The following is a 17746-nucleotide window of genomic DNA, read 5'->3' as shown; positions in this document are numbered from 1 at the left end:
GACATGAACAGAATGATTGTCACTGAGTTCAGTAGTTTGGCTCAGGATGAAATGTACCTGTATCTGATAGTCAAAGGAATCAGGAGGGTGATAATGAAACTTTCAGCAAAGCTTCTCTGATTGTAGCCCAGGTATTCCATAGGCTGAGCTGTAGTGGTGGCAGATTTCCTGTGCTGATACCAGCTGTTGTATAACCTCCCTACCTGCACGGTGGCATGAGTAGGATGAGATCTCATTATCACATGGCATGCACTCACCAGTTTCTTTCTGGTGTGTGTTGAATTTCCTATGGTTTACCTTTCCCTGAAAGTGTAACTGGACTAATCCTTAAAGCATATTCTTCAAAATAGAGCTTTGGCTTAAGGTATTAGTGAAGTGATACAAGAGAGAGATTCTTGAAGTATTACTCATTAAGACACTAATCAAATGATACACATCCTGTAATGGCTGGATGCACTGAGAGTTTCCAGAAGTGGGAAGGAGTTGAAGCTTTGCAGAAATTCTATAGATAATTAGGAAATGAAACACTGCAAGGTTTTAAACTAAGGCTTGATGTTTATGAATGGAAGCAGCAGCTCACCTCTGTTAGAATTACTGCTACTTTCCTGATTTACAGCAAAGAATCCGTAGGTGTGATGGCAAGGGTGAATTTCTGAGAGAAGCAAGTTTGAAGAATGTAACTTAAGCATGTTGTTATTTTGGGGGTTGTTTCCTATTTAGCTGTACACTTCTTGTTGCATCTTTTTCTTAATCTTGTTTGTTTGTTTGCTTCCTTGTTTGTTTCAGATTCCCAGGAAGGAAACTACAAGTCAGAGGTCAACAGTAAACCCAGGAAGGAAAGGACAGCTTTCACCAAGGAGCAAATCAGAGAGTTAGAAGCAGAGTTTGCTCATCACAACTATTTGACCAGGCTGAGGCGATATGAGATAGCAGTAAACCTTGACCTCACTGAAAGACAGGTACTAATGAAAAATAATGCACTTTAAATTCTTGCTCAGTATTTACCATCAGTTAGAAGCCACTCATAGTATCACTCTTCTTTGTTACTAACAGATATGTTGATGTATCGGGTTGAGTGCTTGTAGCAAAATTGCATACATTTATAATCTCTCCACTGTGCAAGTAATTTATATTTTAGATGCACTAGCTACAAGTTAGCCTCATCCAGGAGGCAGAGATGGAAGATAAAAACACAAGCAACATACCTGTTAAACTGGTGCACATCTTTTCTAATCTGCCCACACTGATGCGGCTGAAGAAATGATAGGTCCCAAATACTGCATGCGCAAAGAGTTGATTTGCTTGCATGCAACAAATATGAGCATCTTGTTTTAGTGTACTAAATATATGCACTTGCCACTTGTCCAGAGTTTCTGAACATCCTGTTTCCAGATGGCAGCAAGAGTGGGAGCACAAGCAAAAATGGAATATACAGGCATTTTTAACCACTTTATCTTACTCTGCACTGTGAAAACAGAGGAGACAATGGAATTTCTTATCTCTGCTGTTGGTTTCTTGCTCACCAAAGCCTGGTCCAGGAAACATTTCTGCATGTGCTCAAATTTCATCATGCATGTTGTCACATTAATTTCTAATGGAAATATTAATGTTAAGCATGTATTGAAGTGTTTCAGGATCTGGGTCCCAACACACTAAATAGGTAGTTTAGTCACATTTCAACTAATAATTTTATCAACAATACATTTATTTAAATGTGTTTTAGTAAAGACATTTAGGATACTGGACTCAAGTGCACCAAATTTGATTAAATATTACCCATGGGTTTATCATTAAAATGGAAGGCTTTTTGCCAACTCATGACTGACTAGTAATGCCTTCTTCAGGAATCAGCATTAGGTTGAGGGGTTGCTTCAGAAACCATCAGTAAGATAATGATATATTCAAGGGAAGGTATAGAATAACACTATGATTTGTGAACTTTCAATATGAGGAGTTTTGCAATGTTCTTCAATGTCATTAACACTTGCTGTAAGTAGACATCTCAGTGAAATTTCTGTGTTTTCTATTCATATGAACACATTTCACTCATACAAGCAAGAGAAACTTCTTTTCTTTTAAGGCTTCTAGAGAATGGCTGTTTCCTCCAGCATGTTAAGAAGTCAGTTTCTCTTGTTTCACTTCAACATGTTGCCAGGTTCCACTGGAGTAATTTTCAGTTACTTTGCTATTTGTAAAGCACACTCTTTTGTTTCAAACAACTGATAAAATTTTGTCTTTTTCATTTTGACTAATGTAAGCTAAGTAGGTTAAATTCCATGTGAGATTTTGACAGGTAAGGAGGAGAGGAATGGATTCTTGTCTTAGCTGAGCAGTGATAAACAAATCTAAAAAAATATACTGGCCAATTTGATGGGAATTGGTCAGTGATAACCTCAATCTCATCAGACTGTAGACCTATCTGTGTGTTGGAAGCTCTCTTAACCTCTCATGAAACACTGAACTTGCAGACTGAGTACCGAAACTCACTTCATGTAATACAATAACAAAACCCAGCAGTGACTATTGGGTGATCTTACGTATCTGCTCAGAAAATGGGTTTGAAAGCAGACTCAAGCCCTGGTGTTCATGTTTAGCATCACTGGTTTGCTATGTTTTAAAAAAATTACAAGCACCATATTATTCAGAAGGCAGAAAACCGAAAAGTAATCTAGAGAAGGTACTGTTGGGTCATCCTAAATTTACAGCTTTCAGTTATTTCCCAAGATGTGAGATAAGTAATGGAACCTATTATCATAAGAAAGCTCTATCTTCCTCTTGACTGTAGTGATAATTTCAACCATACGCCACTGCTTAAAGAGGCACTGACCAACTTACACTTCATAATTACCTTTCTGACATTTAAACAAGCTGTAGAAAAAAACATATGTCTGCCCACATTTAAAAAGCTATATAAAGGCATTAAAGTTTTCTACAGTCATCAAAGTAAGCCTCTATTTGACTTTTGAAACAACTTACAAGATCAGTTCAAACATACATGACTTATGGAAGGCCATTTCACTAAAATAATAATGGAAGAAAAAACCCTCACAACATATCGATTGGGAGAAGGAAGTAATCCTATCACTCCCTAGAAGGGAAACCTGAGTTACAAGACAGGAGGATGAAATGAAATAAGGGCCTCAATTGCCTAGATATTAAGAGTGCACTTTGAGAGCACTATAAACACATCTGGTGGTAGGATGGCTCTATTATGGTAAGAATTCCAGCAGTATGGGTACATATAATTCCTGCTTCATCTCCTATAGAGTGCACTTACAATCCCTGCTCAGCCAACAGTTAATAATTTTCAGCTGGCAGGCCTCTATTTTATTTTGAAGAGCCAGTTAAACTAAAAACTATCTTAGCTCCCTAGATATTTGTAACCTTGACAAGCACATTCTTGGCTTTTTTGTACATCCAGATAAAGTTGGAGAAGGTTCCATGCAAGCTTTTTTAATATCTTGCTGTGGGATGAGGAGAGGAAGCAGCTGCAGTGGGGTATCAGAGGTGTGGCAAAATTTTTATGGAGTTGGTCCTGCCAAATATAGAAGGAGTAGGAGATCTTTCCACCTCACAAGATCCTTTTGCATGGAGCTAATCAAAAGAGTAATGTTGCAGTTCTGCAGGCTAGCTAAGGTTACCGGAATAAACAGTCCAAAGATGTAATGCTTGTGTTCGCCAACATAAACAGAAAATCCCACCTAGTCAGACTGAACTCTGCTTTAATATTCAATACCCACCCAGAAGCTACCAATCATTTATAGAAGCCATCAGTTTTGCATAGACAAAGGGAAAAAATGTGTCAAAATGAAGAGTGCTTATGTGTCTGTGTTTGCTGCTCACCCCATCATGGTACAATATGCATGGCAGCCAAAGGAAGAAGATTCACAGTGCCTTTTTCTGCCAGACAGGGAAGCAGACAGCATTATTCTTTAAATGGATTTGGACAATGTTGGTATAGTACTATAGCCTACACTGTAGCACTGCATTTTTTGTACTATACAAATAATAAGTACATTTTTCCATTAGATAAGTTTCCTCCAGATCCAGTTACCTCAATCTTTCATTACAAGTGAATTCACTAAAAACTTTTTATCACCGCATAGCTCAGGGGAGGCTAACCACTGCATTTTTTAGACTTGACTGAGAAAGTGAGAGGGTTACTCACTATAGTCACCACAGTGAGACACCAAGGAGTTCAGTGATCCTCAGTTAGGTGTTTGTTCTGAACCAGCTCTGGAAGAGTAAATCTCTCTCCCTGCATCACACAGTATGACTAGTTTCCTACTTTACAAAACTAGATTTGGGAAACTACTTTGGGAAATCTAGTTTCCTATCTTAGGAAACTAGATTTCTTAGGTTAGGTGGTGACATTATTCCCCTGTATACTTTCAAACAAAATTAAAATAATGTATTGATAGGACAAACCTGTCCATGCCTGTCTGGTTCACTGTGCTGTCACATCTCCTCTGAAAGGCAGCTGCTCATTCCAAGCTTCCATGTGTTAAGCACTCTCTATACACACTATAATAATAAGCCTGTGTGGCTTGAAATCCTTTGGATTGTTTTATTTAAAGTAACAGTCTTAATAAAATAAAACTCACTAATACTTTTATATTTGTCTTGAGGAATATAAATACCAGCAGTAAGAGTTACTGTGCTAACTCAGTTCTTTGGGGTTTTTTTGAGGGGAAAGAATGCTCCTGGCAAACTTAATTAAAACTCATGCGTAAGTTTGATGTGTATGATAATTCTTCCTCAAGAAGTACATGGCAAAACTTCAAACAGCATATTTACTTTTGCAGTACTGATTGAATTTGAACAAGCAATTCCATGTGCAAAGATCCAAGTGCTTCAAGCTGTTAGTTGTGAATGGACCCTACACCTGCAGAGAAACCCCATGAGGTTCTGGGTGGGGAGAAACCTCTGTCTATGCCAAGCAGCATATGCAATATAGACAGAAATATTAGCAGGTCATACAGCTGCTTTTACCAAGTGAGTAAGGCTCCCTGTTCCCTACCCCTGCACATTCTCTAGACACAAGTTGAGAAAGATGAGGCTTGTTCTGCCACCTGCTTAAAAAGATAGGACTTTTTTAGATTTGTTTTTTATGGCCACTTTAAGAGACAGAGAGAAGAACTCAGTGAGGAACAAGTGGTATAGGAGAGATACAAATGAACAGGTAGAATAAAGGAGATTTTAATTTATTTATTTTTTTTTAACTTATTTTTGATGCAAGGTATTGGAAAATGTAGAATCTCTTCCTCGTTTCACTGGTTCCATCTCCTCAAGTCAGGCACTGTTACAAACAGCTGCAGCTTCTTGAAGTTTACTGATTTTTAAACTGGCTGTTGATTTTGAGACTAGTTTACTATTAAGAGACTCAGGGCTAGCTTGTTTTGGAAGGCAGCAAGGTCCCTCTGGGATTGACATAAAGAAGTGTGGAACTAGTTAAGTGGATACCAATGAAGAAAGTTCTTACCTGGGCAGGGAGATAGCTTCCAGAGCCATAGAGCCATGAAGGATTGTGATGGGGCTGTAGTCAGAGGCTATTTTCTGCTTCTTGACATTTGCCTTTCCTCATTGTAAAGCAGTAGCAGAAAAAGCATCAACATACTCAAAAGCCAGTCTTGATTGCCCAGAGTCTTTAACTTTCACACTCAGGTGATCTGTGCAAAATGGATGCAGTCGTGCATATTAGATTTTTTTTTCTAATGAAATAAAATTGTAGAATCACGTTGGTTGGAAAAGACCTCAAAGGCTGTTGAGTCCAACCATTGATATAACACCACAATAGCCATTAAACCATGTCCCAAAGTGCCGTGTCTACACATTTTTTGAACACCTCCAGGGATGGTGACTCTACCACCTCCCTGGACAGCTTATTCCAATGCCTGAGCACTCTTTCAATGACAAAATCTTTCCTAATATCCAGCCTAAACCTCCCTGGCACAATTTAAGGCCATTTCCTCTTGTTCTGTCACCTGATACTAAGGAGAAGAGACTGGTCCCCACCTCACTCCAAACCTCCTTTCAGGGAGTTACAGAGAGCAATGAGGTCTTCCCAAAGCCTCATCTTCTCCAGACTAAACAATCCCAGTTCCCTCAGCTGCTCTTCATAAGACCTGTTCTCCAGACCCTTCACCAGCATTGTTGCCCTTCTCTGGACATGCTTCAGTACCTCAATGTCCTTCTTGTAGTGAACAAAGTGTAATGAACAAAGTATTCCTGATGTGACCTCACCAGTGCTGAACACAGAAGCATGATCACTTCCCTGGTCCTGCTGGGCACTGTTCCTGATCCAGGCCAGGATGCTGTTTGCTTTCTTGGCCATGCTCTATACATTAGTCTTTCATGCAGATAAATGTCTATATAAAGAAGAGGCAAAGTTCATCAGAGGACAATTGTCCTCAAATATTAGTTTTCCACCATGTCTTTCTTTTGTTGATTTCTATATATATACAAAGAAATTGGATGAAAGTAGACTCTAAAAAGATACATTACAGGAGAATAAGGTGGAGAGAGTTCATACGGCAGCCTCACAAATTGCTTTTCTTTGCTTATGGACAAAAAGTACTCCCCTAGATTTTGTACAAACCAGTAGGAGGAAGAATATGAAATAACATGTCAAAATCTGCTTAAGTATAGTGAAACATAGTTAAGAGAGTGTTTTGCTGATTAGGGTTAGCTGTTTCATCATGAAATTGATTTTGAACATCACTGGTGGAGAAGGTGGACGGGCTTTGGATGTTCTCAGAAGGTCTCAAAGACTTTTGAAACTGAAATTAAATACTCCTATCAGTGGTCTCTAATGTCCATTCCATCTGTCTCTAAACGTGGGAGGTAGAAAGGAGAATGTATCACCTAAGCAGTACCCAAACCTCAACTGACTTCTATGTAATGAAAACCCAGAACTCACTCCTACACCTTCCTGGGTGCCAAAAGCTCCAGCTGTCCTTTGTGCACCTGCCAAAACCTCCCCTTGTTCTCAACAGCTGCTGCAAAGTACTTCTGCACATTCAGTGCGAAGTCCTGTAATATAACCCAGGGCAGATTGCTTTCAATTAGTGAGCAGGTGACTTAAGCAATTTTAATCAGAAGGCTCTGATACCACTCATTAATTTCCAAAGAAAAGTTAATTTTCTCCAATTGGTATATTTTGATACTCCTTTATGATAACTAAGAACACATTTAATACTCAGATTATTTTTTTTTTAATTTAACTGGATTTAAGTTCAAAATAGATTTAAAATTTTTAAGAGGCTGGGGGTTTTTCTTAATAGAAATTGGAATTCCATCAAATCATATAAGAAAGAAAACTGAGTTTAATCAAGTAAAACTATCCTAACTTACTCTCTCATGTATCCAGCATGACTGAAAACCATCTGAATTATTTAAAATCTCATGTTATCTTTAGTTACTGGACAGATAGCTCTGACTAGCATCACTGTAAATATCTTTAACTAATATTGCTGATCACTCCAACCCTTATATTTATTCATAGTCTTGAATGGGAAAAGAAACTTTCTGGGTTTATATTCCTATTTGCTTTAATAGGTTTGTTGAATAAGCCATCATGAAAAATACTATATATTTTATATATATATAAAAGGTAAGTTTCATCTGTATAACACCAGTGATTTTTGTAAAGTTCAAAAGTTTGACTTTCTTTAAAGCTTGGCAGCATGAATGTACTATCTAAAAATAACAGGAATGTTTTCAAAGCCAAAGAAAGTTGAGAAGTAAATTATTTTTTTTTCCCTTATTTTTAAATTTCAGGGTTATTTTTTCGTTACCTGTATGGTTGTCTGCATTAGAGGAAAGTAAATTGACAGATTAAAAAAAAAAAGAAAGAAAGAAAAGAAAATGGACAATGGCTGACCACGGGCAGCACGCTTAAAAGGCATGGTGGTTTGGTCTTCCTGACACATCATTTAGCTGTAATAAAATGTGGAATTTAGGATACTGACTTCAAAGACTCATACTTAGAAATATGCCTCCCTTATAGCAAGAGACAATTTCAACTAGCACAGAGATCTGGTTTCTAATTTTTAAAGTTTGCCGGATATCAGACCTCAAAATTTAATCTTGTTTGGGACTCATGCCACTAAAACCTGGAACAGAAAATCTTATTTTAGGAAAGGTCTTTAATTTCAGAGAAGAGCTTTCTGAATAAGAAATACCTTTTTTTCTTAAAGTAAGGACAGCAGACAGCTAAGGAGGTTGGAATTCAGTAATGCTTTAATTTTTCAGCCAAGAATGTCTTATTAAGGAGTACTCATTAATTATAGAAAATACCTGTTTAGCTTTTCTCTGTAAGTACAGAATGCTAAAATCCCACGTCAAAAGGAAGCATCTGCATGCTAGAGCATAGAAGTCGACTATTCTTAATATTGCTGTGTCCGAAGTGCTTTGCTGACTGAGTAATAAATCAGAATTTTATCAGAATATGCTTATTTGGAAACAGAATGGTTTGTTGATGTCCAAATCATGAAGTTCTGCTGAAGATATATGTGCAAGAGAGCACATAATGTGGCCCTTACATCTACTGAGGACCTATACCTTTTAAGTATATAATAGTTGCTTTAGTAATGTAGACGCTGACATTATCAACTTCCTTGTTTTGAATCTCCTCCCTTGGTTCCTACAGAGCAGACCTTAAAATAAATTGCTCACAGGAAAAACACTGATCTTGTAGATCAGGAGATGTGCAATGTGAAATCATCATCAAGTAACAGTGTAATCATCGGATGTGGAGAGGCAGATGCTAAACAACTTGTTGACTAAGGGAAAAGAAACTGTGCTTTCGTGCCAGTAAGCACATGTGCTCAATCGAGTGGCTTATAAGTGCTGATTTAGAAACAGCTGTTAATGCTACCATCATCTTTAATGTAGTTTATTTCCCTCCACTTCCTTTGTTTTCCATACATACATATGCTTGCTCTATACAGTTAAGTTGTGCTAGTCAGAGGGTGGAGAAAAAGGAGTGCATTTTAATAAGAAATAGGCAATCAAGATCTGATTTTGGGGAGTGGTGAGCACTTTCAGTTCCTCCTGGAGCTAATTTATACTTGAAAAGCAGAATAAAAATGTTCATAAACCTGTGGTATATAGTTTGTCATAGTAGATCTTTAAACCACTTTAAAAGGATTCAGTTTTTCCAAAAGTTGTAAATGGCACAAGGTAGTTCTTTCACTGGAAAAAGGTTCAAGTTTTCAAGTTCACTTCAGTAAGGGCTTTTGCTTTCTACTTGCTTTATTTGTTTTTCTTTATTTGTCTTTCAGCCATTCTCTCTCTTGCTCTTTCTTTCTTTCATTATTTCTCTTTTGCCATTTCTTTCTTTCATTCTTCTCTTTCTTTCTCCTCTCTTTTTTCAGTTTCTTAGGGTGTTCTGTTCTGATGCATGTTGTGTGCAGCCCCTGTAAGCTTCAAATGACTTGTGCATTTGAAAAGCCTAGCAGATAAATTGACACTCTGAACTAGTTCACACAGTTTGCTTCACTTCCTTCCCTTTACTAAAATATAGATGGATCGCATATCAGTAACAACCATACCCTCCATAATTGACTCATCAGCTCCAAAGGAAGTTCAGAATTCCAGTATCTGAATTTGATCTCAAGAGGAAATAACAATTGAAGGATCTGTCTCGTATTATTAGCACATGAACAGTAAAGTCTTCATCTAGAGTCCATTGAACTCTGTGGAAAAACTCCCACTGACATTAGTGTACTTTGCATCAGGTCAAAATGTAATAGAGGACATAAATAACATATATATACATACATACATACATATATATATAAAAAATACCTATTTCCTCATATAAGAGTCCTGCTGTACATTAATGCAGCAAATGACAGCAAAATAAACTCTCAGTATTTTCAGTAATAAACTTCACTATAAGGGATTTCTAGCTTTTGAAAATAATCTTTGACATACCAAACAAAGACATTTCTCATTTTATATTCTCTAAGTAATGCAGATGCAGATTATTTGAATCCATTAATTAAAAGACCTAGAGAGTTTTTCCTCCCCTCCTTCCCCCACTTTTCCTTTCTTTTAAAAATTGTTTCCACTGTCTCTTTATGGGAAGCCTGACAGGCCATGTGCCTGTCAGTACTGTATATTGTCCTGTGGGAGCAGCTGGGTTACTCTTTTCCTCCTACACTCAACAGAGTGCATGCAAAAGTAGGTGGAATGCTTTCAGCCCTGCTTTCCTCAGATGCCATGCTTCCCAGACAGTGGCTCATGTGCAGACATAGTGTTGCATGCTGGATCCTCTGAGGAATTTGTAAATGTATCTTGCACTTTTTCTTGAAATCGTCATCCTTGAATTGATTTATATCAACCAAGATACAGACACTGGCCTGAATTTCTCCCTGGTGGAGGCATTTCGGGGCATGGTCAAAAGACCTATTCTGAGGGTAGGTGATCTAAATGAAGAGGAACTCCCCAGTCTGGCCTTGGCTACTCATTACCTGGAAGCTGGTGCTAATTGGTTCTCCCGGGTTTAATGATCTAGGAGAGAAACTGCTCTTGACTGTGGTTTTGTGAAGTGACTTGAATTATAAAAAGAAGCAGCAACAAAAGGAAAAAGCAGAAAACAGAAAAAGAATAATTTATTAAATTGAAGTAGGAAACAGTCAAAAACTGTCAGACTAGCAGATGTGAGAGTTTAGTTCTGTGAGAGGAGAACAGAAGTGGACACCTGCATCAGGAGCCAGGCAGCAATCATCATACTCACATCTGGCCCAGCCACAACAGCTTTGAACAATGACTGCAGAAGTATTAGCTTCAGTTTCTCAGGAATCCAAAAATGAAATGGACACATCCAGAAGGTGATTTGCCTGGACCTCTCAAGTTCCAGTGAGTTAAAGTAGGTTGAATTCAGACCACGCATCACAGTTTTTGCTTCAAGTGCATCACCGTAGTGGTTTTTAAACCACATTCTGTATATATTATTAGTTAGTTTTAGGCTTTCAATGGTGTGACTTATTCTGTGAGTGTTCAAGGCCATAAAAATAGCTGGAGAATTGCTTGAATCTTTTAAACATCACTCCACTCCTGTCATTTCTTCTTACTGAGTAAAATTATCTCAGTCTTTAATTGAGGAGAGTGATAATATTTGATGGTACTGGGGTGAATCCAGAGTGTATTCTTTTTCATGTTTTGGTTAAGACTTTACTTGCATCTACTGCACTTTCTAGCACCAGCAGAGTAGTGACTTTTGCAAGAGAAACTTCCTAGTCTTACAAACCAAAAATAAACTTAATCACATCTTAACTTACCCAGAAAGCTTCCAGTGCTGTACTAATGCTGTACCCTTTTGAAGACACTGTTTCCACAGTCACCTCTGATACGTGACCTTAGTATGATAATTCCCTACATCACAGCATCCCGTAATAAAAACCTTCCCCTTTACACTCATTGCACTTTACAAGCCAGATTCTTTGGCTCTGAGGAGTTGACTAAAGGAAAGGATGTGCGGTGCTTTGAGGCTCTTGACTAGCCCAGAATCATTTTGATGTGTTTCCAAGTGATTGGCTTTAACAGCTCACATTGGCTTTAACAGAAGCATAGAGTGTAAAAGAATAACTATGCCTCTCTTCCTTCCCACATACATACATACAGATAGTGACGTTAACTATCGGTTCAACTGTAGTAAAACTTTAATGTAAAATTCAAAGTGATAGTAAAGGTTAAACACTGCAGAGTTTCCTGGATGTGTAAGACAGATTCAGCAAAACAGCATTTTTGTGGCTCTGTTACTCATGTTGTACAATACGTCCTGCTGTGCCTGTTCCTTGCTGTTTCTTTTAAAGCCCTTGAAACACATTCTGCTGAACACAGCAGAGGATACACCAACATTGAAAGCTTTCTTGCTTTCTTTCCAAGTGAAATGTTGCAGACATTGTTTATTTTTTCTGTGGAACCTTCATGGGAGGAGCTGCACAGACACACACATGAGATTTTTTAGCAACATTAACTCTAAATGGGTCAAACCCAACAATCTATTCATACCCTGTTCAGTGACAGTGTTTTAAGTTGATTTGAAATCAGCCTATGCACATTTTATTCTTTTTCCTTTTTTGTTTTCTTTTTTTTTTAATTTTCTTTTCCTTTTCCTTCTCAATATCCTTTTTTCCTTTTCCTTTTCCTTTTCCTTTTCCTTTTCCTTTTCCTTTTCCTTTTCCTTTTCCTTTTCCTTTTCCTTTTCCTTTTCCTTTTCCTTTTCCTTTTCTTTTGTTTCAGCTATTGAAAAAAAATAATAAACTGAAACCAAAAGGTTTCAAACCCACTGAAATCTTGTGGCATGCAGCGCTGGTTTTTTAGACCTGTGCAAATAATTTAGGTTTATTTACACACACACATCCCCATCTCTATACAGAGAAGGGGAGACACAGAAATGAGTTTCAGCTGGAGTAAACTCTTACGGTTCAATGTGTCCTAAATGCAGGTACATCTTTAATCTTTCATGCTATGAATTTATTTTCCATTTTTGTCTGAATATATTTGCTGATTTTGACTCAGATTTAGAAATGCCTTGCCCCCTGGCTTTGGGGATATTTACTTGTCTGAAAAATTTGACTAGGATCTATGGCTACATGTAGTAGAATCGAAGGTCAGTCAGCTAGAATCATTTAAAAACACTTGTGAAATAGGCAGGGAAGCTGTAAGTTTTGAAGCCTTCAGCAAGTAATTTAAAAAAAAAAAAAAAAAAGTGGTTTTAAAGAGGTCCACCTGAAACTCTCCACTAGTTATAGAAACAAGCAAACAGAAATCAATGCAAACTTTTCAGTGCAAGTTCCTTTCTAAAGTGACTACCCTCCTTTGAAGGGTACTTACAAGCACTGTAAAGGGGCAGCAGTACAGGTCCCTGCCATCAGCCTAGGCTTCCTATTACACGAAAGGTGGATTCTTCTGTGCAGACCCTTGATGGGAACCATTTTGCCTGTTTCTCTGCCTGTGAAATGCCATTAATCCATTTTTCAAGAATATGTCAACTTCTTGACGTTTTCTAAAAGGCCCTGTGGAACTGTTTGCTGCAGGTAGCCCAGCTGCCTTCTTGTGGTAACCTCATTCGCTCCTTTGCAGTCATTATCTTCACATCCTCAGGGTTCGTGTCCTATCCAAAACTGGATCACCTACTCCTCAGGGAAGGCTTGCTGTGCTTTTTATTATGCAGGGAGAAAGGCAGTGTCTTGCACATTTGAAAAACAAAAGAGGGAAAAAAAGCCAAGCATTGTGCTACAGGTAGGAAGATCGTTATTAATTACCTTTGATGACACCATCTTCATTTTCTTGCTTTTTCTTTCTTCTGTGAAGGTAAAAGTTTGGTTCCAGAACAGACGAATGAAGTGGAAGCGGGTAAAAGGGGGCCAGCAAGGGGCAGCAGCCCGGGAGAAGGAACTGGTGAATGTGAAAAAGGGCACACTGCTCCCCTCCGAGCTCTCTGGCATCGGGGCAGCTGGTCTCCAGCACACGGGGGACTCACTAGCGAACGACGACAGCCACGACAGCGATCACAGCTCTGAGCACGCACACTTATGATACACACAGAGTGTCCCAGCTCCGTTCTCAGGAAAGATGCTTTGCTGGCAAGCCTTACACAGGCATCGTTTACGTATGCAAGTGACTCTGGCAGTGATTTTTAAAGTTGTCACAGAAAATTCAGGCCTATTGTGTCTGCCTTTCTTGATTTTTAGATGGTTTACAGTAAGTGCCATGTCTTAAAGGTGCCTCAAGAGTGGAGAAGTGGAAGATGAACTTACTTTGAACATTCCAGATTTGTTTGTCATGTTTATGACAGCGGGCAGGTATTTTTGCTTTAGCTTGCACTGAAAATTACATTGCTCTCAACAGACGTTATATTCTAAAAACCACAGTGCCACAAAATCACTATCTAGTGGATAAGAAATGTATTTTAACTCTGTATATATTTACCTTACAGCATTTTCCTGTCTTCACTAATTTTAGCAATGCATTCATATTAGCTGATGGCAATAGTCACTCATGACAATAAATGGCTTTTTGTCTCTTTATTTTTGTTTTGTTTTTCCAAAGACATACAATACATGCAGATACTTCTGTTCAAGTAGAGAACAACGCAATAGTGTCTGCTAGGACACATCCTTGTATGACAGACAAAACAAACCTTATGTTGCATTTACTTTCAACTGCTGCTAATAGGGTATTATTAAACTTACCTAGCTCCTCAACTCTTCTTATCTTTTAACTGCAAAAAATGATTTTAGGATCATAAGGATAATCCATTAACCTGCCAAAAATTGTACTGTTCCACTTATGCTCGGTGGAAACTTCCCAAAGGATTATTCATCTCTACTTTGTCATAATTGAGTACATTGATAAATACTGACACTCTGCAGAAATGTTGTTGCTTCATCTTCAGTTTAAAAAAAACCCCAGCAGATGAGCTCAAGCTTATTATCAACTGCTTATGTTGGTTGAAATCAAATTATGAAAGTAATTCAGTATTGTGTCCTATGTGTAAAATCACGACACATTTTCTGTTATAAGCTTTTATGTACATACAGGCAAATATCAAACTCCCAAATTTAACACAAACCATTGATTGTACTTTGTAAAGAAATATGTTTAATAAATAATCCTTTTTAAATAATTCTGGTCTGTCTAACAGTGATTTCATAGGATGCCTCATAGGAGTCTCCTTCTCTGGAGAGAGTCTTCTTCTCTGGAGACTTTCAAAACCCACCTGGATGCATTCCTGTGTGGACTGCCCTAGGTAATCCTGCTTTTGGCAGGGGTGTTGGACTCGATGATCTCTGGAGGTCCCTTCCAACCTTTAACATTCTGTGATTCTGTGATACTTAAAATGTTTTTTATAAAAGTCCTAAGCAGCTCTGCCTTTTTCAGGTCTCTCAGAACTTTTTCTGTGGACAACATAAAGCTATATTTTCAGATTTAGGCTTTTAATCTTGAATAAACCTTCTACCTTGATCCGTTTGGGAAACTCTTTCCTTTAGCAGGAAAAAGGCACCTAGCAGCTAATGATGTCTTCAGCCAAAACCAACAAGACCCTGGTCAACCATTTTTTCAGATTCAGAGTAAGTATAAAGGGTTATTTTGTTGGACCTTGTTGAAATGGATGAAAGGGAACAAATACCAGGAAAGGATGAATACTTATATTTAAATGCCTTTGTTCGATAAAGCTGTTCGGGAGGAAAAGAAAAAACAACAAAATATCTCCCAAAAATTTGGATCTAAATTGGACTGGGTTGTGTCATGGAAGGAGCTGAGAGAAAGAAAGAGTAAGCAAGAAATGTGCATATCCTAGTAAATGCTTATCAGTGTTCACTAAAGCTTTGCTATGTGGAGCAGTAGAGCATCATAAAAGTTAAAGGCAGTCAAGAACTCTGTGTCTGTTTCCCAAGTCTTTTCACTGCAGGTTTGATCTTTCTTGCACATTAATTGTTGTCAGGATCATTTTAGTTTAAAATATCCAAACAATGGCTAATTAACTTCTTTAAAGGCTTCAGAGCATTTTATGGATTCCAGCAGTTAAAGGGTTTTGTATTTGTTTCAAAGTTCTTTTTCAGATACCTTTGCCATAAAAAAACTTTCTGAGAATGGGAGTAGGATAGAGAAGCAAGCCAACTACTTGGCTTCAATATTTTTGATTTCATGGCTGGATGGTAAAGTCTTTTGTGGGGGTGGTAGGGATTATCTAAACAGGAAAAAAAAATCCCCAGAGATTCAGACTAAACTTTTTCCTTCTTGGCTGGATTTTTCTGTGTCTTAAATGAAATATAGCTGAATTTCACAATGAAAAATTAGAATGAAAAGTTGAAAAGAAGGCATCATTTTCAAATCATGCCTTTTACCAACATTTAGTCAAACATAACATCGCTTGTTGTGCCAGTAAAGAGGGGGGAAGATCAGTGTCTTTCAAATACTCTGCCAAAAATATCTTTTCAGGTTTGCAGAATTGTTTGTTGCTGTTTTTAATAAAAAGTTTAAGGCTGAATCTGAGAAGGGATCAGACAACTTCGAGCTAACATTGTACAAAACAAATGGAAGGGCTTTATTTGCATTATCTGTGTTCCAAGCCCAAGGCATTTTGACTGGTATATTATTCTGTCAGAGACACTTGCAGTAGGGAGCAGGCAGCAAGTGTGATAATGGCAACCTGTGAGCCACAATAATCTCATTACCACAAAGAATTTTTTCATCTTGAGAAAGCTAGTATTCTGCCATTTTCCCACATTTAACCGAAACTGGAAATTTTTTTTAGGTAATTGAATGACTCTTCCAACAAAGGACCAAATAATGTAACTTTTTATTACAGGGGAAAAAAACATTAGCAAAACTGCTTTTCTTGATGCTTTAAAAGCACCTCCCTGTAAGGTGCTAAGTGTATGTAGTAATCTCTTAGATTATTTAAAGACCCCTGATGGCTTTTAAAAAACCCACCTGGTTTGTGGGTATACCAGTGGTAAGAGCACTATGGTGAGGAGATCCCATATTGGCAGCAGCTAGCCACTCCTTCCAGTTTTGGCCTAGCTCATATTCAAGCTATGCACAGCAGCAACAAATTCTTCACACTTTAACTGCCCTTTGGTCATTAGCTGATTGCTCAGGACCTATCAAAGCAGGTGATGGCTCATCTTGTTCTGAATAACCTAATTACTTAAAAACTGTTTTATGGAAGCTTCTGGGATCAATCACCTGCTGCTACATGTTATGGCTTTTTATTACAGTTTTTTAGCTATGCATAAAGTCTTTTGAAATAGCTTTGGGTTATCTTCATTGTCATCTACCTGTCTGCAGAGGATTCTTTTACCAATCTAGCCATGTGCTATAGCTAATACTTTACCATTTCACAGATAGACAAAATCAAGCCCTGAGACTGTGATTTGCCCAAAGTTGTGCAGGCACTTGGTGGTAGAATGAAATGTGATGAAGCCTAGTTTGGTTTATTTACCTTTATTAGTTCCTGTTATGGGATAGTGGCTAATCAACTTGGATGACTTATTGTTAGCAAATGCTGCTTCTCAGGACTGATGATGTGTTTTTTTGAGTTACAGTAATTTTGATGCTGTATCTGTCTAAGGTCTACTTCTCTTTGATGTTCTGTTGTTAGCATGTGGCTGAGCCAGACACAGAAATTTGTACTCTCAGGGAAAGGACACAGAAAATACAATTGACTGCAAACAGGCAGAGCTGTCAAACAGTTTTAATTTTCAACATGATGGATGTTAAGAATTCTTCTTCCTGCTATCTCTAGAATACAAGGCTATGTATTATTTGGAGGATTTCTTTCTCTTCCCTTATCATTGCTGAGTTTTTATTTTGTGTTTTTGTTTACTATGGCTTCATTGTTTCCAGATTTATCTTGACAACAGCTGGTCAAGAGGTGTGGTTAAAATAACAGCATTACAAGCTGGCTGAACTTTATTAAATCACAAATTGGAAGCAGTATGGAAATTTAATTAAGTGCTTATATTTTCTTTACTTTCTTTTCATCAGAATCAAAAACAGTCAAAAAAGGACCACGAGAAGAAAAGATTCTGTACCTATGTCTTTCCACCACAGGCCAAGTTTCAAGGTAGTTTATGTGACCTGCTTTCTTAAATGAAGGCTCTGACTGCTGCAATAATATTATTTTTACAAATAAAGAAAGAAACACCATTAGGATGTGCACTCTTAGTAGCTATGAGGAAACACAGTTATATAAGTTAGGGACAAAATGTCAGCTTGAGCCTTC

At 37.8% G+C, this 17746-nt stretch overlaps 1 protein-coding gene across 1 annotated transcript in view; it reads left to right on the top strand.

The window, feature by feature from the left end:
* MEOX2 (mesenchyme homeobox 2) overlaps positions 1–14624 on the top strand; it is a 54334-nt gene extending 39710 nt beyond the window's left edge. Inside the window, exons 2-3 of the mRNA XM_009903067.2 lie at positions 787–959; positions 13327–14624. Coding sequence (XP_009901369.1) covers positions 787–959; positions 13327–13551 — 398 coding nt within the window. The 3' untranslated portion in view covers positions 13552–14624. The remainder of the gene's footprint in view (positions 1–786; positions 960–13326) is intronic.
* The last annotated feature ends 3122 nt before the right edge of the window (positions 14625–17746 follow it).

Source organism: Dryobates pubescens, chromosome 4 (assembly GCF_014839835.1).
Source record: "Dryobates pubescens isolate bDryPub1 chromosome 4, bDryPub1.pri, whole genome shotgun sequence".
In the NCBI taxonomy this organism is placed as follows: domain Eukaryota; kingdom Metazoa; phylum Chordata; class Aves; order Piciformes; family Picidae; genus Dryobates; species Dryobates pubescens.
The sequence above is the reverse complement of the archived record's forward strand: the minus strand, read 5'-3'. Positions and strand labels throughout refer to the sequence as shown.